Source organism: Solea solea, chromosome 1, assembly GCF_958295425.1.
Source record: "Solea solea chromosome 1, fSolSol10.1, whole genome shotgun sequence".
Taxonomy (NCBI): domain Eukaryota; kingdom Metazoa; phylum Chordata; class Actinopteri; order Pleuronectiformes; family Soleidae; genus Solea; species Solea solea.
In genome coordinates this window covers 36,290,758-36,313,328 of record NC_081134.1, presented here as the reverse complement: position 1 = coordinate 36,313,328, position 22,571 = coordinate 36,290,758, and the positions used below count along the sequence as shown (strand labels likewise).

Genomic DNA, 22,571 nt, shown 5'->3' with positions numbered 1-22,571 from the left:
AACTAGAGAAAGCACCTGGAGTACTTGGGTGTAAATGCATGTGGTGAAGCTCTATGCAATCGTCATTTGATCACAGAAAACTAATTCTAATGCCAACCAGTAACATAAGGTTAAATAGGATTAACTTCATCATCATCAGTCCTTATTTTGGAAGGTTAACATTTGTTTTTCAAATATGCAGGATCTGAATCACCCCCAAAAATCTCATAAATTCTTCCCTTGCACATAACATAACATACATCCCCAGAAAATGTCCCCAAATCCGTCCTTTAGTTTTTGAAATGTACTGCAGCAAAAAATCCCAAACAAGGGCAAAACATCACATTCTTGATAGATTCCTCAATGAAATGACAAGTTAAAGGTTGTCATACCTTAGAGACGAAGATTCCCTCATCTGTGGGGTCAAGGGGATTTCCAGCGTGACCTCTGGCACCTCCACGAATACTAATGCCGAGCTTCTCCCCCGGCTGCTTCTGGATGACAATTTCCTGCATCCCAGGCGGTGACGGGTCCCTGCGCACCAACATACGGATCTCCTGCTTGTTGGCCAGCAGGGCGCGCACTGCCTCCTGGTGGGTGGCATGACGCAGGTCGATGCTGTTCACCTCCAATATTCGGTCCCCAACGCGTAGGCCACTTTCACATGCCAGACCATGAGGAATCACCTGAGGAGAAGAAGGGGCAAGTGAGATACATGTTGGGTAAGAGGTACAGTATTGTTTAGGTGGAAATTTAAAAGGCAAATGCATAATTATGTTTGTTTGCTGATAAGTGAATATTATGAGATAAGTAGGAGGTGAAACTTGATGACATAAATAAAGAGCCCAAAATGTGTTTTGTTGCTGCTTCCCATTGATTATGGTACTAATATTGTTTTTTGCACTAAGTCATTATATGTTGACATTTGCCCTTTCTGCTATTTTTCCCACTGCAGTGACATATGGAAGCTAGAGTGACATTGCAGTCCCTTGGTTTCTAAACATTATCCTTTATTCATCATTTCCATTACATTTGCTTGTCTTCGCCTCACCAGCATAAAAGTTTTTTTGCATATTTGCAAATCAAAAATACGCATTAAAGCAGGGCTGATGGAAACCCACTGAGTGGTAATAATAGGGCATTCAGTAAACTTTGGAAAAATTCCCAACTCTTTTACAATAATACCTTTGAGATGAAAACCCCAGGCTCATTGATGCCGAAAGGGTGACTGGCGTGATCACTGCCTCCCACGATACTCAAGCCAAGAGGGCCGCCTGATTTCATTAGGATCACTTCCTGTTAGAACAAGAGGCAAAAACTTGAAGTGAAAAGAGCTTTTGACAAATGCAAACACACAAGAGAAATGTACCAGATCATGACAAGCCTCCCTGTGAATAACCATCATGCCTATGTCTATACATTTCTGTAATTTTTCAAACAAACACAAACCACTCAGTTTCAACCGCAAGTTGACAGCTATAAGCAGGTAAATAGCAATAGGTTTGTTCATTATTCCCTGGTTGGGATTGATTCAGTTGCTATTACCTGGTTACAGTCTATAGCACACCAATACTTAAATTAGATCACGCTTTCATACCATGCACCATCTTCTCTGGAGCTGGACAGCATTAAGATTAAGGCAAGGGCCAAATAAACAAACGTATAAATAACACTGAGTGCTTTAAAAAAAGCCTTCATCAACACGGTCTAATAAAACAAAAACAAGTCATTGAGCATAAGTGCTCAAGTGGCTTCCCGGCGTCTCACCTCGATTGGATATTCATCTTCCATCTGACTCAGGTGGTTTCCATGAGGAGTTAGACCTTCCTCGTCCTGGTCTGGAGAATCTGAGGGTTCTGGAGGTGGGGGGGAGTGGGCACGTGCCCGGGACTGACCTGGAGACCCACCCGATGTGTTCGGGTCTCGCTCCACCAGGAGAGCGATTGTGGGGGAGGTGCCGGTAAGGAGCGCTACTGCCTGGTCATGCCTGGCCTCTGTCATGTCTACACCATTGATCTGGATCGACAATAAAAGCAACCACGGAGGGTGTCAACGCCCACCAGAATGTTGTCAGTGACAACCAGCCACGTGTGCCCTTGGTAGGATGAACATTTATCTCTTTATTTATCTAGATTTAATATCCATCGCAATCTGATTTTACCTCACTGGGATTTTGTGAGTGCACCAATGTGAGTACTGTTGTTTTAGGAAGAACCCAAAACCTTTACAGTGCAAAAGGGAGAGGCAGAGAAAAAGCGGAAGTAACAGCAGGCTACTGCAGGCAATTTAAGCTGTTAGAACTACCCTGAGGAAAAGAGGCCATGAGCAAGCAAAATGATTCCATAAATTAATCTTATAATCTTTTAATATATCCGTTTTCTACTTTCCCACACTTACTTGCCTTTGTTGACTTAAAACACAAGTGTACGTGTGCAATTTGTCTAAAAGGTTTGAGCTTAAGTCAACAAAGGCAAGCAGAGACATCCGCAACTATGTCATAAAAAAGAAAATGTTAATTAATTAGTTTTGTTAACATCCTTGTATAAACTTAAAAGAAGGGACAGCTTTTAGGCATGCACGATCTAAAAAAAACTGTATTGTGGTCCAAAGTGACAAGCAGAGGTCAGCACTGACCCGACAGTACCAGCTCCTACCATCAGCTGAATCAATGTCGTGGCTGCTGCCGTGGTGACACGTGTGTACCACGGCAGCAGACTGACAGGCTCAGCATACTCCTCCCCAAAACCATCCCCACCACCAAGCAGCAAAGGAGATACACTTTAAGCATTAGTGAGCATGCAGGAGGAAGAGAGGAAGACTACGCAGGGAAGAAAAACTGCAACATGAAAGAGGAGAGTGAACACAGAAACAAAGCAGAATTATAATAATAAAAAATGTATGGTGTTCTCAAGGAGGGACTTCAAAAAAATCTGTCATCTTCAGTGGATTAACAGTACGAGTGAGTGACACAGTTATGTGTAAAGAAAAGTCATGCTGTAACTCGTGTACCGGCTACATACAAGACAGCAAAGCCAAGCAGATAAGCAGAGGAAACAAAAGAACCATAGATATTCAGTGCAGGAAGAACTCAGCAGAAGAGCTTATGTACATCTAAGAAGAGAGATTTGGTGTTAGAATCAGTTAGACTGCTTTATTACTATATTATTTCTGCTATTAATTGTTAAATTTGATGCATCAACTTGATATTTAATTAAGTTTGTCTGATCTATTTTAGATCAGGTCAGATATTGGGTGGGCACAGCATGTATAGTTACATTGGAAAAACAGACAAAAATGACAAGTGTTTCCTTTACATTGCTTTAAAATGGAGCATCTTCCTCTTGAGAAGGGCCACAGATCTTAATTTATAGTAAATTAATTATATCATGATGAAAACCTACAGCAATATTATTACCCATTTGTCAGTCTCTAACCCTTCTTAAACCACTACTAGGGTCTTTAAAGCAAAAATAAATCATTTCCATTATTGTCATATCTATAAAGCGGTGTAAAGGAAACATTCCACTGCTTTTCACACTTATCTACCGTCGTGTCCAGATGGAGATGTGGGGGTGGTGTAGTACTCACAGAAATCACCCTGTCGCCTACACGCAGTGTGCTGTCTCTGTCTGCAGCTCCTCCCTCTGCTATGCGAGAAATGTAAATTCCCTAAAAAGAACAGACAGAAGAAACTTTAACAACCAACTCAAATTTGGAAGATGCACTCTACTTCTCATGCTTTTTCTGAAGCAGGAGCCACAGACTACGGAGTAATTATAAATGGCTTCTTAAGTAATTATTTAAAATTACACAGTGTTGGTGGTAAAAGGTCTGGTGCAACAGGCTGCAATCCTGTGATGAATCAGTGTGCTTACTGTGAGCTGTCTGCAAAGGGGGTTATCATCAGTGAGCATGTGATATCCCACTGAGAGGAACACAGCCCGAAATAGATTATTTTATTCATAACAGGTACCAGGGTTTATTAGAGTAACTGTGAAACACCAGTAGCACACAATGCCACAAATCTTGATACCAGGTTTTACACACACAAACACACACACACACCTAAAAAAACACAAAAAACACGACAACAATTTTCCATTAAGGCACAACTGAAATCAGCTGCACAAGATGCTCATTAAAAGAAGAAACCCATGACACATTTTACCTCCTTTGCTCAGAAAAATTACACAATTTGTTTAACCAAATAAAATCCAGCTGAACTCCGAACTGAGTCTGCCACAGCAAAACAAAATGTGTCAACATGCAGACAGCAATGTCTCCTCAAATCAACTACCTAAAAAAAATAAAAATAAAAGGCGGCTCCTGAAATCCGTTCTGAAAGAGAGGCATGACATGCAGTCAGACCTGCCTTTATCAAACGTTTATGAGTCCTTTCCTCTTTGTGGGCTTCATGAACTCCATCAGCTGCAATGTCGTATTGGCTTGGCCCAAATATACACCTCACCCTGTCCAGTTACACTGAACATATCAAGTGTCAAGGCTGGCTATTCATATCTCTGTCTCCCTGGTGATGACTGTAAATGCTTTTCCCTGAAGCTGAGACTGTCACTGCAAACACTCAGTGGCACAACTCCTCAACGTTAAGATACAATCTGTAAAATGAATTGGTCATCAATCATTTTTCCTCTTTCACTGAAACCTGTGATCTGAATCTTTAACAGACTTCATCTGGAAGCATTTTCTAGATTTGTAATTCAATGGCAAGTTTTTACGATTGCACATTCTGTTTTGTTTTTTTGTGAACAGAAACAATGTGACATCATTTGTATGCTGCATCTTCACCTGAAAACAGGCTGAGGGAGAGTTTGTGTGTATACAGTGACAGCGCAGAGGTGGGGGTCGTATGAGTTTATCCCATCAAATTGCTCAATGACTGAAGTGAATGAAGTGCTTCTTTATGTTTTCAGCCATCTCGCGTTTCGCACACTATTCTCACACCTGCACTTCCTGTGTGCAGGGTGGGAATGCCACTACACTATATAAGATCTAATCACTGTTTTACTGAGACAGTAGTTATACCCTACAGCTTACATATAACAGGGCAAAGCCTTAAGTTATATATAAATATTAGCTGATCTTTTTACTACAGAAATGTAAATCCTCAATCAATGATTTGTTGTAGCATGTTTCCCTACTGAGTCTTCAAACTTGTTTCTTGGATCTGCACCAATGTAATGACAAGTTCTGCGAAATAAAAGAGACATTTAAAGCTGCCTTCCTAATCTAGATTTGTTAACTTCTTCTTCGTATGTATGCTGATAACGGAAAGCTTTTGTCTCACCGTGTCTCCTGTGCGGTATGGCGTGGAGCCTTTTCCCCCGGCGATGCTGAATCCCAGGCCCTTGTCGTTGCGGAAAAGGGAGGTGGAAAACCGCTGCCGGGGCCCGCTGAGACTCGGCTCCATGTTGAAGGCGATGCCGCTGCTGCGTCTCTCCCGTGGGAAGTAGTCGTCCTCTGGCCTCAGGGGCGTGGTGGTGATGGCGTTCTCCGGTTCCACCATACGCTCCCGTAGCACTGTCATGGAAACAGTAGCACCAGAGCTACGGAGGGCTTCCACCGCTGTGTGATGTTCTGCCTCATGGAGGTCTACTCCATTTACCTGTGACACAAAATGGAAAGAATGACAATCATTCAATGCTCTATTACTATACATATTACTATTAAGTAGAGCTAACAGTTACTAATCTAAAGCTGTTGCCTCTTTACCTCTAAGAGTTTGTCTCCCACTTTTACCCCTGCTCTGGCTGCAGGACCCTCTTCAGACACTCTGGAGATGAAGATTCCCTGCAAATTAAACAAATTTCAAACTTTTACTTATATAATGATTTTTGATTTATTAAAAACATACAGATTCTCAGTAGAAGTCTTACCTCATCATCTCCCTTGTAAGGTGTGGAGCCTTTCCCTCCAGCGATGCTGATACCCAGGCCGCCTGTTTGTCGTAGGATGTTGATGGTGTGCTGCAAGTTGAGGAGGGTGCAGTGAGCACAACTACAAGTGAAAACCTGCCTAACACCACTCAACTTAGGACAGAGTGAGAGGGAGAAGCCCACAATATATTGTTTTGTTTTAGATTTTTCTTTTCAAGTAGATGTCTATACAATATGATTCAAATTGTGGGTGATTTCCCTCTCCCTGCCAGAAGGTGGTGTCAACCTCATTAATGTCATCCTGTGATCATGCCAAACAGATGTTACGTGAAAGGAGAGAAACTCTGACTTGTTGGAAGCCTAACGTCAATATTAGTGGAAGGTGGAGTGACAAAGTAGCGAAGCCTTACAAAAACAAGGCTACAGTAGCCAAACATAGTCATCTACCACTTGACTGACATTAGACTCCAAACCTAACCTGAACAAACACAAGTGTGAGTTTTCTTCACTTGAATTCAGAGGCTAAAGCCTAATATGGAAAAAGTACTGCTATATGTGTTCTGTAAAAAAAAAAAAAGACTAGTCTTTAAATAAAGTTTCTAAGTGGTGTATATTCTATGTATATGCAAGCCATGCAAGAGAAAAGGAGGAATAGAGACAGATGAGAAACGTGTAGAGGGAAAAAAAGGAAATGACAGGATGAGCGTGCCGTGTCCTGGATGTGGAGATGATATTAAAGTGTGCAGTGATGATTAAATACCAGCATTTGTCATAAAACGATGGCATTGTTCCTTAAAATGCTTTGTTCTCTTCATGAAAACTAAACAGCACAAGTGTACAGTTGTCATACACAATCATACAAGATTAAATAGACAATTATGTAACTGTAATATAAAATAAGACGTAAATTGATGCATTGTAATATTAAGGAATATTAAAAAGACACTATTAATAAGTAAGTTTCTTCATCCAACTGGAGTTCTTCTTCTGGCAGCCGAGTTACAGGCGATTTCTATATTCCTGTGTATCCAAAAAAAAAACAAACAAACCAACAAAAAAAACAGTCCTGGAGGAAGCCGGTGATGTGGCTTGACTTCATCAGAGTGTGACCAGCCCATTCATTCCAGGGCAACACAGCATAGACAGGGGATGAAAAGGGGTGAAGCAGCAGAAGCAATGAAAAGGCAGGAGGCGCAGTGTGGCAGAACCTAATAAAGGACTCGGAGTGCCTCAACCTAACTTCAATAAGACGTGCTATTTTGTGGTGAAAACGTAATTATTAGGAATGTGTTGGATGGTTAACCTAACCACTTATGTATAATAAAATATGGTGGATCTCTTTTGAAATATAAGCAGCATTTACAGTGAATTACTTTGCACATTGCAAGTTGTGCAGTGATAAATAATTCCCAATTACACTGGGCTTTCATGCTGATCGAATGATCTAATGTGTCTAAGGCTGCAGCTAATGGTAATATTTCCATAATTGATTGATCTGTTGATTGTTTTCTGGATTATTCATTTTTAATGATTTCTTTGTTACATGGAGCAAAGAAACCAGGAAATGTTCACATGTAGGAAGCTTAAAATATTGATTATCACTCAAAATGATACATGGATTATCAAAATAGTAACCGATTAATAATAAATGGATAGTTGCAGCCCCAAATGAGTCAAGATGAGAATTGAAATTAACCCTGTAGCTTTATGTCAAAAGCTGATATTTATAACCAAAAGAACATGGGTAGAAGAGTCAAAAAGTCCAACACTGTGATAGCTTTGGTAAAAAGAAAAAAAATCCTAATTAGTGACATGAATACAACAGAAAAAAACCTGCATGTCAAACAAAAAGTTAGATTAATTTCCCCAGATGGAATTTAAATTTCCTGAACTTCTGCTTTTCCACTGAAAATATTCAACTTGAATGAATATGATATGATAACTGCTCTTGCATCCAGGCTCTGCCACACTGCCGATCCATGATAAGTTATGGTTAGGGGGTCCCTAGTGATTGGCTTGGTTTCACAATGGATATCAATGGGTATTTTCTCCACCTGTAAATGCAGGTGGGTGAATGAGTGGGTGAGTGAGGGACACAGAAAGACAGACTGGACGGGAAAAAGTAGGTACAGACCTCTTCCTCCTCAATTCGAGCAGGTTCAATCAGCAGATTATTGACTTGATCAAATGACACCCCCTGTTAGGACAGGAACCAGCAAGAAGCATGCGGATTAGTCAGGCCAAAATAAAAATATGCTCACACACACGCCAAGGAAAAACACTTCCTCACACTTCACCATATTCGTCACCAAACACACAAAAACACTCCACAAGTCTGCTTGCAGGTAGTGGGAGTTTCAAGTCCACCGGGGTGGACGTCACCTGGAAGAAGAAGCGATCCCACATTCGCTCCCAAGCCACCAAAAGCAAATACAGGCAGAGATGGAAAGACAAGACCAAGGAGCTGAGCTGTAGTGCAAAAAACACACACAGTGTAGAGAGAGAGCGGACAAAAGAGGGCAAAAGCTCCCAAAACCAGATTAATCCCAACCTCCACACCACAAACAGCAGTTTCCTCCAGGAATAAACCTTAATTTAGAAAACAGGCCTTTCAGCCTTAAATTAATCAAACATATCTGGAAGATGACTTTGAATTTACAGAAGGTGAAAAAACAATTCAAAGAAACGTGTCTTCCGGAAACTGATTTACAAAAAAGGATCTTAATATTTAATAGATTGAATATCCCCTAAAGGTTTATTACCATATGACACAAACAAGACTCGTTGGATCTCACATTCCAGCTCTGCCAATACATGTTCTGGTTGATCTGTGGTCAGGCACACAAAACGGACCCACAGCCAAAAACACACACACGCACACACAGTAATGATTCAGTGAGATGATGGTCTTTGATCACAGTGCATGATAAATCAACAAATATCATCTAAGTCCCCCCCAAATACTAATGATTAACAAGATTCATTTTGAAGAGCAGCATCTCGGCAGACTTCACTCACTCCATTCACACAAACAGACACACACACAATATGTTATAAAAAGCAGAGTATGAAGACGTAGTACAATTAAATTCAGGAGATGGTGATAATATGGTGAGTTTAGTGCTGAAATGGGGGCAGTGTTTTGCGAGAAAGGGCTGAACTCAGCCTGCAGCTGCTTGTGCTCATATCTAGTACGTCATCTCTATGTACACAAAGATCGAGATGCAATCCAGTGTGGAGAGAGAAACATTTTGAGTGTTATTTATCTGATCCTTCTCCAGATACAAGACATTGTTTTCACATCCTTTTGACAATTGCACAACCATGTAACGCTGTTGATGTTTATGTCGTACATCTTATGATGACGTGCATGGGCACTCGTACTTTTGTCTCTTTGTGATGAGAAAGTAAAGGTGTGTACAAGAAACACTGAGCTAAAAATACCACTGAGTTGCGTTTAAGAATTCCCCTTGATAAACAGCAGACATCTTATTTTCACAAGGATCCAACGTGCAATGCTACTTCCTTAAATCGGAAGTTGGCACTCCAAACTCAATGCAACTTGCAAGAGGGGAAGATCACTCTGTGAATACACTATTAGGGCCAGTCACATGCAGCATCTAAAAATGTGTGGAAGGAGCCAGAGATGTGTGTGAGTAGGTGAGTTTCTGTCTTGTGCCTGTCGTTACTAAGCAACCAAAACATTGGAGTTATAGAAATGACTGAAGTAGCTGCAGCTTTACTGAATCAGTTAACGCACTGAAAAAAAATCTAAACTAAGACTAAGTGCTGCTTTAATCTGAATGTGTGGGGGGAAAAGAATTCAACACAATCCAGTTTGCTCTATTTCTTTGGCCCCAAGTATTTAAAAGATGATGCATTTGTAAAGGTTGATATATTTTCATCTCAGCGTGACGTGAACACACCCAGAGGAACAGGTGTGTGGAGTGTCTGATGTGAATCTCCATGGAAAATTATTTATTTGACACTGCATGTGGACGCTTCCTTAAAGGTTTACATAGAGGGGATGACTAAGTCCAAATATTACTATATTTAATAACTGATTTGGTATGTAATTAACCTCTCAGCTTACTTTATGTTGGGTTTTTCACTAGACCAAAATGCAGGTGAGAAAACTGATATTTCTCTTCTTCCTATTCCTTCTATTCTTGAACAGCATCCAACTAGTTCAAGAGGCTTTCCTTTACCTTCACTTGGCTGGAGTTGACCTGTTGCCGGCTGTCCTCCAGATCCTCCACTCTGTGATGGTGCTGAGGGGTGCCAATACTGTGCTCTTCCTCCTCCTCCTCCTCGTCCTCCTCCTCAGCAGCCTTTGTTGGAGAGTTGAGGCTGTCGGGGCTGAAGCCCTTCAGCAGCGCGGCCACAGCTTCGGGCTTGGGCAGCTTAGTGATCTTGAAGTGCTTCTTGTAATGCGGCGTGTCCTTTCTGATCAGACGCTGCTTCTCTGCAGGGAGAGGCGGCCTCTCGTCTTCCTCGTCAGTCCTCTCGCCGTCTTCCCCATCCTCATCCTCGTCTTCATCCCCACCACGGATGATTGGCTCTTCTGCAAAGTGCACAGTGGGCTGGAGGAAAGGAGATTTTAGGATTTAAAACTGTATTTTTGTTCTGTTGCTCGCTCACATACACTTCCTTGTAGATTCCTTTTCTTGCAAATTCTGTAAAAGTTGAAAACATTCACCTCAATGTACTCCACTTCCATCTCATCCAGCTCTTCCTCCTCATGAGGGAAGTGGCCATCCACAAGGTCCTCCCTCTGGTGCGAGGTGGCAGTCACAGTGTGTCTGTCCTCATGGGAAGTAGCTGACAGTGTGCTGTTGGACACCTGGGAGTCGTGGCTTTGGTTGGAGAGGTCACTAAGCCGTTTCTCCTAAAACCACCGGCACCAGTTTTAATTAAATGCGTTGATTACAACAAAGTGCTGACCTAACATAATCACCATTTTACAGGACGTACCTGTGGGTCAGGTGACTCTTCTCCTTCAGGTCTGGATGAGTAAGCCTCGTTCCTCCTGTCCTCAATGCCCTTCTTCATCACCTTCAGCTCACTGGGGTGTGGTGTGGCTCTGCGCTGGAGACCCTGCAGAAAGGAAAACTCATTAAAAACTTGCTTGTGAAAGCAAACATTAGCCAAAATTGGATAGAATCTGGCAATATGATACATATCCTGATACAGGGGTGTCAATGCAACACATAAAATTGTCAATTTTAAGCAAAATAAGGATTCCTCACCGTGTACTCTGCTGCAGCGTCATCATCATCCTCCCCAGGCTTGGTCTCTTCCTGGAACTGAATGACTGACACTCTGTTCAAGTTGCTGTCTGTCCAGCTGTCATCCACACTGTTCTGTAACAGGTTTTCTGAGACAGACAAAAGAAAGAAAAGTGCAGTTAGAGACAGAAATTTAACTGAGCTGATGTCTGTTAATTGCCTTTGAATGGACAACTTTAGGAATGGGTATTATAAACATATTTTAAAGCTTCAAATGTGACCCAAATCTCCATCCTATGACTCTCTGATAAAAATAATACCAAACCTAATAATGTATGAACAAAGGGCTGCGTACCTAAGCTCGGCGAAGGCTGCTGTGGCAGTAAATAACACGTCAACACCTTCTCTCCTGTTCGCTCATCATCCTCCGTCTGGAACTTGAGCATTGGCTGTGACTGGTTCTCTGCGAGCCACATGGCTTTCAGATTGAGGTTTGTCAGAGCGAAAGGCAAGTTCTGTAATCTGGATAAAAGAAGGAGTGAGGTGAGATGAGCTGCAGACTTTTCCTAAGAGTAGCGAAGACGAAGACAATGAAAGGAATCCTGCAAAACCCTTTCCTTGACAACTTTACAAAACTATCACAGAAACTTTGATAATGTATATTTCCTTGTGATTTATTCTACAAAATACATCAATTTCTATCCTTTGGCAACATAGCTGTGAAAATACATCTATACAAGGTTATCTTGTTTGTTCCTGTCAAGTTAACAAAGTGAAAATGGGTTGACCTTGGAGCAGAAAAGCTGTTGTACAGTATTAATAGTTAAAGGTTTTCAGAGAGGTCACCTGTTTCCAGCCACATCCAGCACATGCAACTCAGTAGCGTCTGCAAGCTCAGCAGGCAGTTTGTCCAGGCGGTTGTCTCTCAGTGAGAGAACGTTGAGGCTGGCACATCCGCCCAGTTCTTTGGGAACGCTGCCCAAGCGGTTACGGTCTACATTCAGGTTGGTCAGCTTCTTCAGTTTGCCCAGAGAGCGAGGAAGTGTCTTTAAGAGGAGCAAGACAGAGGCCGTTAATCATCAGGGTGACCAATATTCAAACTCAATGGCTGCTAATGGGACTTAGAATGAATGGACATGCATAAATCCCAACTGGGTCGGTGCAAGACCGTCGTGAGCGGGTTTTATGGCTCCCTACTTGTAAAAGGTTCTCTGTCAAGACGAGTTCTGTGAGGTTTTCACACTCTCCTATGGAATCGGTTAATTGGGTCAGTCTGTTTTGGTCCACCTTCAGGATTGACAGCTGTTTCATACAACCTAGAAACACAACACACAAACTACAGCAGTGAGACAACAACATCAACAAGGCTCCATTTTAAACTGCAACTTACCTACAATGTGATAATGTATTTGCATCAATGATTTTTTTTAAACAAAAGTCTTGAGTGGCATATATTGTATGATCTGTATTTCCTTTTTATCCACTAGAGGGCAGTGCTGCTCTTAGGATAGCAAAGTCACCCATACAGTGGAAACACATTCCTACAACAGTTGTTAATAAGACATTAACCTTGACTTTTTTTTGCACCAAAAGGCGATGAAAGAATGAAAATCCTTCAGCAAAGCAAATCAGTATTTGGTCATTTGTTCTGCTTTTAATTTGTTTTTAATATGCTACCCTCGAGCAATAAAGAAGACAGGTATTGCCATTTATATGATGAGCATCTAATGCATCATGTATTGCAATGGAGGGAGGGCCACGAGGGTTTATTGTATGCATTTTATTCAATATTTCCTTTCTTGTGTTTTCATTCATGTATTATTCACCTATGCTGTCTGGAATGACCTCCAGCAGGTTCTGTGTGAGCAGCAGGTCAGTGAGAGCCAGGAGGCCGTTGACCTCGGAGGGAAGCTCCTCCAGACGATTCTCTGACACATCCAGACACACCAGTCTCCGGAGGTTCCCAAGCTCCTACGCACACATCAATAACACGGGTTAATAACCGAGACACAATAGAATCATTACCCTCACAGCAAAAAATAGGGGGTGGAAGTCTGCCAGTGGGAGTTTTTCCTGCATGTGTATTTTCTAACAGAGCAGCTATAAAATATTATTGGTTTCTTGTGGTGGTACTCACTGGTGGTAATGAGGATAACTGGTTACGGTCCAGCCACAGCTCCCTCAGGTTGGGGAGGGCACCAAGAGTGTCCGGCTAACAGAAAGGAGGAGGTTGTGCATTTTCATTAGTACTTCAAAGTGGAAATCTGCTGAAGCCACAGCAAACACAAATCACAGACACAAACAAACTAGATTAATTGGATGGTTACTCGTCACTCACAACCAAATTTAGACATTCACAGGCATAAACTTCAGTATGACTTGCAGGAATACGATTTTCAGTTGAATTAGATTATTTTACTGATTTCATTATTTCATCTGCTATAAAAAAGTACTGCAGCTTTCAAAGTACAATCTTTAAATGCTGTTCTTCTCTTCGTGGGAATTTCTCAAATTTCTGTTTGCTGCCGCAGGCACACTAGGCTGAGGTTTCCCTAAAAGGAGCTCAAATTAAATTCATACTGACAAAACGGAATTAAGGAGATCCGTCTGCAAAGCAGAAACCTAAGACAGACATGCGGACAGGCAAGGTTTCATCATGATGTCATCTGTTTGCTCAGTCTCCACCCTTGTCAGGTCATGTAGCGCTGTTTACTCTGTTCTATTGAGACAGGTGGGCGTTTCCCAGGTTCAAAGTGGCACTTACACTGGGGTACAGTGCAGGCACGGCCTCAGGTCTGACAGACCGGCTCTGCCATGTTTTGCAATGTAAACGCCGTCTGGATCAGAGGTAATGTGGTGGGAATGTGACAAGGATATTTGTAATACATGTCACACCATGTGCATGAGCAGCAGCAGTGCACATATACAATCTATTATTTAAAGAGAGGTAACTAAGGTTGTTGTTTCAGCACTAAAATAATAGAATGAATCATCCGCCAAATATTACGTGATTAAACAGGATGAGATGTTCACCTACCAAAACTTCCAGTACATTGCTGCCCAGGTCCAGTTGTTCCAGTTTCACCAGGAAAGACAGAGACCTACACACAAAATAGCATGAGTGTAAGTCACATGGATATGAATCATGGACAAACAAAGGCCAGAGCTTTGCATATGATGATTATAACAAATCTTTCATTCACAATGACATATGCATCTTTATGAAAAACAAGGGAGAGACATTCTTATCCAAATAGCTTGTGTGCTCATGGAGAGTGTGCAGTAAAGTAACAAGGAATGAGCCAAATTAGTATTCAATACAAGCCAAAAACCACCAGATTGGATATTGTTAAAAGAAAACAAAAAATCTGGTAGGACACAAAAAAAAAATGATCACATGCAATCACCAAGCACAGGCTGTAAAAAAGAGATGTGCAAATCCAATATCATGAAACTGAAGGCCTCATTGGACACTTTCAAAGTGCTAATAATGTGATTTTATGTTATTCTATTCTACATTGTGTTCTGTATACTGTATTTTCAAAATGTATATATAATTTTTTATATATATATATATAAGCAGCTACCTGCCTTGGCCAGGACACTCTTGCAAAGGAGATTTTTAATCTCAAAGAGCTTTATTCCTGGTTAAATTAAGGTTAAATAAAATAAATTAAAATAATTGTGAACAGAATATAAGGAAGGAATGCACAAGTCTGCTAGGGTGCAATGACAATGTGGACTTTGAAGACTTAAGATTAAAAATGATAAAAAAAAAGGAGGAAACGCACAACAGATGAGTGTAATTTTGTAAAAACAACTGTATAGGACTGATATCGGAATTGGTTGACAGTCAAGGCTGATATCTGTATGTGATATTGAGCCATCCCTAAAAGTAACAGTAGGAGATTGCATTTTTCATCCAGCATGGATCCATTGTCATCTTGTGGTGTCAAACAGGCTCTTACTGTGCTTGATGGTGGGGAATTAGAGAAGAGACTCTAAGCTCAGCACATGGACACTTAAGGAACACAACACTTACGAGGGCAGAGACTTCAGCAGGTTCTCCCTGAGCTCCAACGTCACCAGGTTGGCCAGGCTATAAAATAAAAAAAGAGAGGAGGGTAGAGAGGGAAGAGGTTGGCAGGCAGTGTGAAGAGAGGGGAGAGGTGAGACAGGTTGGTCTGTCAGATGGCACGTTGGTTTGTCAGATGGCAAGTCTGTTCGTCTGGGGTGCCTGGCATGGTGAGGGGCTCTTCCATCTGTCTGAACACAACAGTGGCCCTCAAGCCCAACTAAGAGCCCACTAGACAAGTCCTCGGAAATCTGCTGGGTCTCCTTATGTATCAAGGAGCCATTTATGCCCAAGGTTGGTAGAAAGCAACATTTTCAAGAGTTCACATCACAAAAATGTTAATTCACAGCAAAGGAATTACCTAGAAATAGAGAATGTTGGTACTCTAGTTTGAAAGTTGATTTTCTACAACACAAAATTAAGTAAGTCAAACTCATTTCTGTTCCATTTGCATGTATTAAACTTCATTATTCTAAATGAAGTGGAAGCAGAGTTGCAAGATTTATGTGATATTAAAAAAAAAAACGTTTCTACATTTTGAAAATGAAATATTCTACTCCGAGCTATTGTGCATATGTACATACTTTCCAATGTCGTTGGGCAGCATTTGCAATGACACATCATTGAGCGACAAGTGAGCGAGCGCTCTGAGCTGAGTGAAACCATCTGGCAATCTGAGGGAGAAAGACAAGAGAGAAAATTAGCAGAGAGAGTCTCATAGGGATCGGTTGTACAACACATGGGTTCCCTCACCTCACACAGACTGTTGACCCTTTAGATAACCCTGTCTGTGAAATATTCATTGTCTAAGCTTTTTTTCCCAGTGGTTCTTTTGTTTCTCTAAACACCCACTTGGACATCACTTACACATCACAAATGCAAAAAGGTTTTCGAGCGCAGTAAAATAGCGATCTTAATTCAAGACAGTGGCATCCTGACTTAGTTGGCATGGCTCTTAATTTCATTCAGCCATGTTTGGTAATAGGAAACATAATTCTCCTCCAGGCATTTGCTCTGTAGGATGTATAAATCTAAGCCTGAAACGAGACCAATCAGTGAGCTCATATTTATTTGCTCTCACAGATGGACCTGGCCCCACTCCCATTCAAACCAGTTTCCATTCATCCTTAAAAATGCTCAGACCTATCACAACCAGTTATATCAAACTGAACATGCCGATATGATGACTACTATAGAGGCATAGTCTTTGTTGTCGGTCTGCTGAATCTACATGCACTATAATATTGAGACAGTGTTAAATTAACTGGGTAGTACACACGTTACCTTGCTCTGATTGGTTGCTTTTTGTGAGTGTTGGTAAGTCTAGCCTGGCTAATGTCTCACCCAGGCTAATCAACAGCCGAATTAAAAGACAGCTGCTCTTCGGTGGCCGCCGTGTTTCCAAAAGCTGCTAACGTGCCAGAGGCGGGCTGTGATTGGTTCCCTTTTTTAAGGAGATTCTGGAATTGGCCAAAACGGCGTACTTGCCAGAAGTGTCTGCAGAGAAAAATCGAATCGGTGGCAGACGCTACTGGTTTCAACTAGGCTAGGTAATGTCTTTTAGAATCAAAAACAGTCTGAGAGGATGCAGCTCAGACCCTGGTTGTATTTCCATGAGGGGCTGCAATGATGAACCAATTATTAATCGATTACTTGAGCATCGCAAGTGTGAATATTTTCTTGTTTCTTTGCTCAACATTTTTAGAACCAAACAACAAATCCATTAATCAAGAAACTAGACAGATTAAGATTAAGGACATAAACACTAGTTGCAGCCCTATTTCTTTGTATGTGAAAGATTATCCAGTGCAGTAAAACCTGGATTAACATTCAAACTCACAATATGGTTAACTGCCTGCACATTTGAAATATGACAGTAAAGAAAATTACACTTTTCAAGCTACATTTTATTTTCCAAACATGTGCTGTTACTCTCCCTCTCTTGTTCCATCTGAGCCAGCACATTTTCTCACAGTGTTGATGAAATGAGTGATGGGTTGTTCCAATCCACTTACCTGGAGAGGGGGTTCCCACTGAAGTCTGCGATCTCCAAGGCCTTGCAAAACTTAATGCTCTCGGGGATCTCAGGAATGTCTGCGGGAGAAAAGAGGAGGAAACAGGAGTCAGCACCATGAACACACACGTGCAGAGAGTAAGGGGTCATATTCTTTCGACTGAATCATTTTTAGTTTCTTTGTAATCACAACCAGATGGCAGAAAAGCAGAAGTAAGGAGGGGGGAATGTTAAGGGGAGATAATGTTTGAAAAGTGTAAAATAACAACTTTATTTCCCCACAATAAGTAACATTTTGACGGAAATAGGATTGTTTACAGCTAACTGTTAAAAAACCCATATTTAATAACTGATCATACCAGTGTGTGCAGGAAAAAAGGCACTGATTTGTATTCATTTTTGTCTGCTTTTGTCTCCAATATTAGTAAATTGGACCTTTTGGTGCGTCCAGGTAAAGTACTTTTACCGCTGAACCTGCAGCAGACAGGCAGACAGATGGGAAAGGTCCTCACACGCCACTGCACACTGCTCTCACAGCACCTTGTGCAGTGTGTAGCAGAGCAGCTGTCTCAGGTCTCCTTGACTATGTGTGTGTCTGTGTACAGCATGCAAGGACAGAGAGAGGGCAATATATCTGTGTGTGTGTTCAACAAGAGCTGCAGACGGTGACATAGCATGCACAACTGGAATGAATTTCATCTTATATCTCTGTGACATGTATTACTAAGGGCTGGGTCGGCATCGTGGTTGTAATTGGAGGCACACTACAGCCTGTGCTTGTCTTACAAATAGCTTAACAGCATGGAGATTCATGGGCCATGTTCAGACAGGGACTGACATAGTGTTGTTTCAAATTGTGATTTCTATATCCACACAATTTATTGCTCAGCCCTAGTTCAGACTGGCATTGGCTGATTTGAACACAAGCAAAGCACATAGCTTTAAATGTTATTCATTTGAAGGAAAAGATTAAAAGAAAATCCTTATATTGTGGTCAATGTGGCCATTTTGTGGTGATGGCAACAAAGAAATCTCTGCTTGTGAATGCAAGCATATTTTTGGTGATGAATCTGCAGCATGTTGCCTGATTGGATCTCAAATGCTTCCTCCAGGTGTCTGGGTAAATTCACACCTGTACTTAAGAGCCGTCCCCTTATAATCATGTCACATCAAGATGTGTGTTTACACCAGCTCTGACAGTGCATAATCTGGCAAAGAGGAACAGCCAATATTTATCTAATAGCTGCTTCTGAAGGTGTTTATTCTCCAACAGACTTGGCCATGCTGCTCTGTCTTAACATGGCAGAAAAGATTTTTATGAGCCAACTCACTGCACCAATACATAAACATGTCCTTTCCCGTTTATGAGGTTGCTGTGCTCTTGAAAAGGTCATTTTAATAGGTGTAAATAAAGAAAATGTGTGCTGTAGCAAACTGGTGCGGGCAGAATGAATTATTTAATTTTTTTTTCAGTAATCTGTACCGTTTCTGGATATGTCCAGCTCCACCAGCTGCATGAAGTTGGCCACCTCAGGTGGGAGTCTCTGGATCTCATTGTCACTCAGGCCAAGCTTCCGAAGGTTCAGTAGTCTGAAGAAAGGCTGTGGAAACAAACGATAACACTGGCGGTCAAAACAGAACACAAAACATTTCTTGAGACAGTTTGTTACATCAAATCATCAAAAATGTATTTCGTAATTTAAAACGGTTAGGATATTTTTCTGTTTGATTGACTGGTAAAACTAAACCAAAGGCATCACAGACCCAGAAATAAAAACAAAAAGCAAAGCCAAAGTGATTAAATGATAAATAATTCACCAAGTGGATCAGTTATTGATTAATAAACAATATCCTATATCCAATAAAACATTATTAGAATTTTGGGTACTCCATCATAATATTCCTCAAGACTCCTCTTCGCCACAGCAAAGCCAGCTAAACAAAGTGTCTTTCGATAGGAGAGCTGAGGAGAGAGCCGGGTCTGTGACCATGCCAAGTGCTTTCACAAGAGGCTGGTTGTTGAACAGGACAGCTCTCAGAGACATTCCTCTGCCAGCAGTGCTGGTGCGTCTGCGTGTCATATGTGGTTCAGATTGACAGACAAGACGGGCTTGCGAGGAACAGTAAGAGTAACCGGGAAAAACTATGCAGTTATTAACCCCTCTATCAGTCCATGGTTGTGCGGCCCACAGAGGAACTACTGTCTGCTCGGTCAAAAGCAAGTTGGCTTCTCAGGCCGTGTGCGGAGGGAAGGAAGAAGAGTCTGAAGGAACTTGTGTTGCAGGATAGGAATTCCTATTAAGTCATTATTCTGAATGCAGACATGTACAAGCCTGGAGCCTAAACATTAAATCAAATTAAACCTTAGGCTTTCTTTGCTGAAAACATCTCTTGTGTGTCATTAACCACAGACTTTGACATGCTCAATTAGAATATCCAGACTATTTTCAAGCTCCACCTATTGCATTAGGATTTAAGGGCCTGTACACACGACAAGAAATTTAGGACAATCAGCAAAACAATGTTGTATGGTATCTGCCTTTTATCCAAACGGAAGCAATGTCGGAGGAGCCTGAAAACACTATTTTTGGAAAACAAAAAACAAAAAGCCACCTTTGCATTTTCATGTATACAACCAATACATCATTGTTTTATTAAAACAATGATGCATAGCACCACCTCTCTCTTGCATTCCATATGGCCATTTTTTTTGTCATCTTCTTCTACTTTTCCTGTTCTGAGTTCGCACACAACATGCAAGCTTAATGTGCATGTTTGTTTTTTTTTTGTTTTTTTTAAATGTACAGAGAAAGTGTTGTTTCCGTGTGGATAAAGCCAGGATTTCAAAAAATGTTTGCACTGCTGCACTCCTGTCCGTTGCTTAAACATGTAGACAATCAGATAACGCAAAATCTTCTTTGATATAGACTGTCAGGTTGTCAAAAATGTTAAACACACTTAAATACAGCTGGGAGACAGCTGTACAATTAAGCTGCCAGAAGAACAACCGCAATTTAGCTGCACTCAGTCCTGTGATGATGGACACTTCCTGCTCTTAACTAGTTTTGTGCATTGTGTTTGGATGGGGAGTGAGGTGGCAATGTTATCCATCTAGGCTTTACATGCAGTGCAATGCAAAGCATGTCAGCACTTTCCTCAATATTGGAATGCATTTCCCAGAATTTGCCTGGTCCTTCACATTAGCACCTGATGGGAGGGGTGTAAAATGAGGGGAGGAATGGGGAGATAAATACAGGAAAGCACACAGCCAGAAAGGGATAAAGAGGGTGTTGGCTCACTGAGTAGCAGGTGACAGGTATCAAATGGCAGGGAATAGGAAACAGGAGCCGAGAACAACCATGTGATCAGGCCAAACCCAGATGGGAACCGGCACTCAGGAGAGGGAGCAACCTTGTTGGTTGAACAGGTGACACTCGGACAGAAAGACTCTCTGTATGCACATACACACCTGAAAATATCATTTTAACCCAAATGTCTGCCTCACCTGAAACAAAACACTCATCTCAGACCAAATATAATCAGTAAGTTTTCCATTCAGGTAAAGGCTACATCCATATACAAGTGTTTCATTGCAAAGTGCCATTTTAGCATGTTTCACCTTTATATCATACTTAATCTGCATCCATACAAACAACTAAAAACATATATTATAAGACCATTCAGGTACGCTGAGCATATCCTTGCCGATATACATAAACAGGAAGCTGGTTCTTAGCACTCACAGCTGCCATACAGGTTCTTGTCAATAAGAAGTAATGAGAAAGTGAATGCAGGTAGTGCTTTCAAAGGTATCCGTTTCTACCTGTCCAGACTACAGCACAGCTCCCATGTTTTCAAACATAATTGGAGCTCTAAAATTGGGCTGTATGTGTTTATAAGTGGATGTAACCTTAAACAATCATTCAATAAAAAAAAAGCAATGGCATCAGTGCATTCCTACCCACTTTAGATATTGTCCAGAGCTCCATCAGAGACGAGTGAAAGCTACACAATAATACAATCATGCCTGTGAACAAGTAATGAGGAACACTCACAAAGATGGCCATTCACTCCTGAGTGGACACTCACACAAGCTTGCCGCTGTTTTTCTCGGAAATGACCATGATGCTGTACCCAGCAGTAAATTCATTCTTAGAAACTGCAACGCGCCAAATAACTTATCCAATCCTATACTGATGTTTTTTTTCTCAACACATCATCAACTGCGTGTTTGTGTTCATTTGCTTTCAGAACAACCAATAACTGCTAATTCCATCAATGAAAACAAGATCTGATTTCCCTGCCGCTTGCGTCCGACTCTGGTACTTTCAAATTAAACAGAGGACATCTGTGTTTCTGGATCAATAGGTCAATTTGAATAACAAGTGGGATCAGGGGGATTCAGTGTAGCACCACCACCACCACCGCCCACAGCAGATTGCTCATTAAACCAACCAGCCTTTACAGGACCAAGCTGTGGTTGTGTATTCATTTATAGAGTGAGCTGGCACGTTGGCGAGAGCCACAGTGCTGCATTTCCTTTACAAGTCTGCAACTTGGATGTTTTGGTGAGTTGCTTGTTTAAGGGAGGGAGTGAAGTTGTTAACAGAAGGTTACAGTAAATGACATGCATGTCAGCAGAGGGCAGTGTGGGGTTTCAGAGCAGGTACAGTAAGATGTACCATACTCACACCAGTCCACTTCCAAACAACATAGTAGAAAATAGGATTCTCCATGAGTACTGAAAAGAAGGCTGAAAGAGGAGCTAGTGAAGATGTGGGGAGTAAAGGCAATTGTGGTCTCAGTGGTGATAGAATCACTTGGGGAAGTTACCCCCAAACTGTATGAGCAGCTCCAACAGACTCCAGGAACATCTGAGCTCTCAAGTAGGTTTGAGTATGACTGAAAACACACACAAGCACACATAGATTTTCAGAAGTGAATTCTAGTGATCAAAAAACTAGTGATGGCTTAAATGATGCTACTTTTTATGTGCAATACACTGCAGCTTTATTGTGCACATAAATAGAGTTTCAAACTTGCATTTGGAACAAGCAAACCAAGACAATGCAGCCTTTGCTTGACTCATTTCTAAGAGTCAGCTAATTCTGTTTAGCTGAGTGAAAGACCAGATCAGAGTCGCACAGAATGCCTTGTCCCCTCTTAAACAACTCTGAATTCCAGAGAGAAACACACTGATGGTTGTGGGGACAGTGATGTGAAGTGACACAGCTGGGGAGCTTCAGTTAGACTATGATAGAGTTTCCCACAGGGGAGGACTGGGTCTGTGAAGCATCCATGGTGGCCAGTTCCAGCTAGTGTGAAATGGGTTCTGTGGTGTGGGTACTTATTTGAAATATCCCCCATAATTACACAGCGAA

General features: G+C 41.5%; 1 protein-coding gene across 2 annotated transcripts in view; it reads right to left on the bottom strand.

Moving 5' to 3' along the window:
* Positions 1-22,571, bottom strand: part of scrib (scribble planar cell polarity protein) — a 67,719-nt gene that overhangs the window by 20,877 nt on the left and 24,271 nt on the right. For both annotated transcript variants that reach the window (XM_058642510.1, XM_058642522.1), the window contains exons 2-23: positions 18,674-18,791; positions 17,192-17,270; positions 15,761-15,850; positions 15,144-15,200; positions 14,139-14,202; positions 13,239-13,313; positions 12,928-13,072; positions 12,299-12,417; positions 11,948-12,147; positions 11,457-11,623; positions 11,123-11,250; positions 10,848-10,970; positions 10,573-10,761; positions 10,082-10,456; positions 8,008-8,070; positions 5,874-5,963; positions 5,710-5,787; positions 5,285-5,602; positions 3,568-3,648; positions 1,747-1,995; positions 1,165-1,275; positions 372-665 (exon numbers count right to left, since the gene is read on the bottom strand). In XM_058642510.1, coding sequence (XP_058498493.1) covers positions 372-665; positions 1,165-1,275; positions 1,747-1,995; positions 3,568-3,648; positions 5,285-5,602; positions 5,710-5,787; positions 5,874-5,963; positions 8,008-8,070; positions 10,082-10,456; positions 10,573-10,761; positions 10,848-10,970; positions 11,123-11,250; positions 11,457-11,623; positions 11,948-12,147; positions 12,299-12,417; positions 12,928-13,072; positions 13,239-13,313; positions 14,139-14,202; positions 15,144-15,200; positions 15,761-15,850; positions 17,192-17,270; positions 18,674-18,791 — 3,213 coding nt within the window. The remainder of the gene's footprint in view (positions 1-371; positions 666-1,164; positions 1,276-1,746; positions 1,996-3,567; positions 3,649-5,284; positions 5,603-5,709; positions 5,788-5,873; positions 5,964-8,007; positions 8,071-10,081; positions 10,457-10,572; positions 10,762-10,847; positions 10,971-11,122; positions 11,251-11,456; positions 11,624-11,947; positions 12,148-12,298; positions 12,418-12,927; positions 13,073-13,238; positions 13,314-14,138; positions 14,203-15,143; positions 15,201-15,760; positions 15,851-17,191; positions 17,271-18,673; positions 18,792-22,571) is intronic.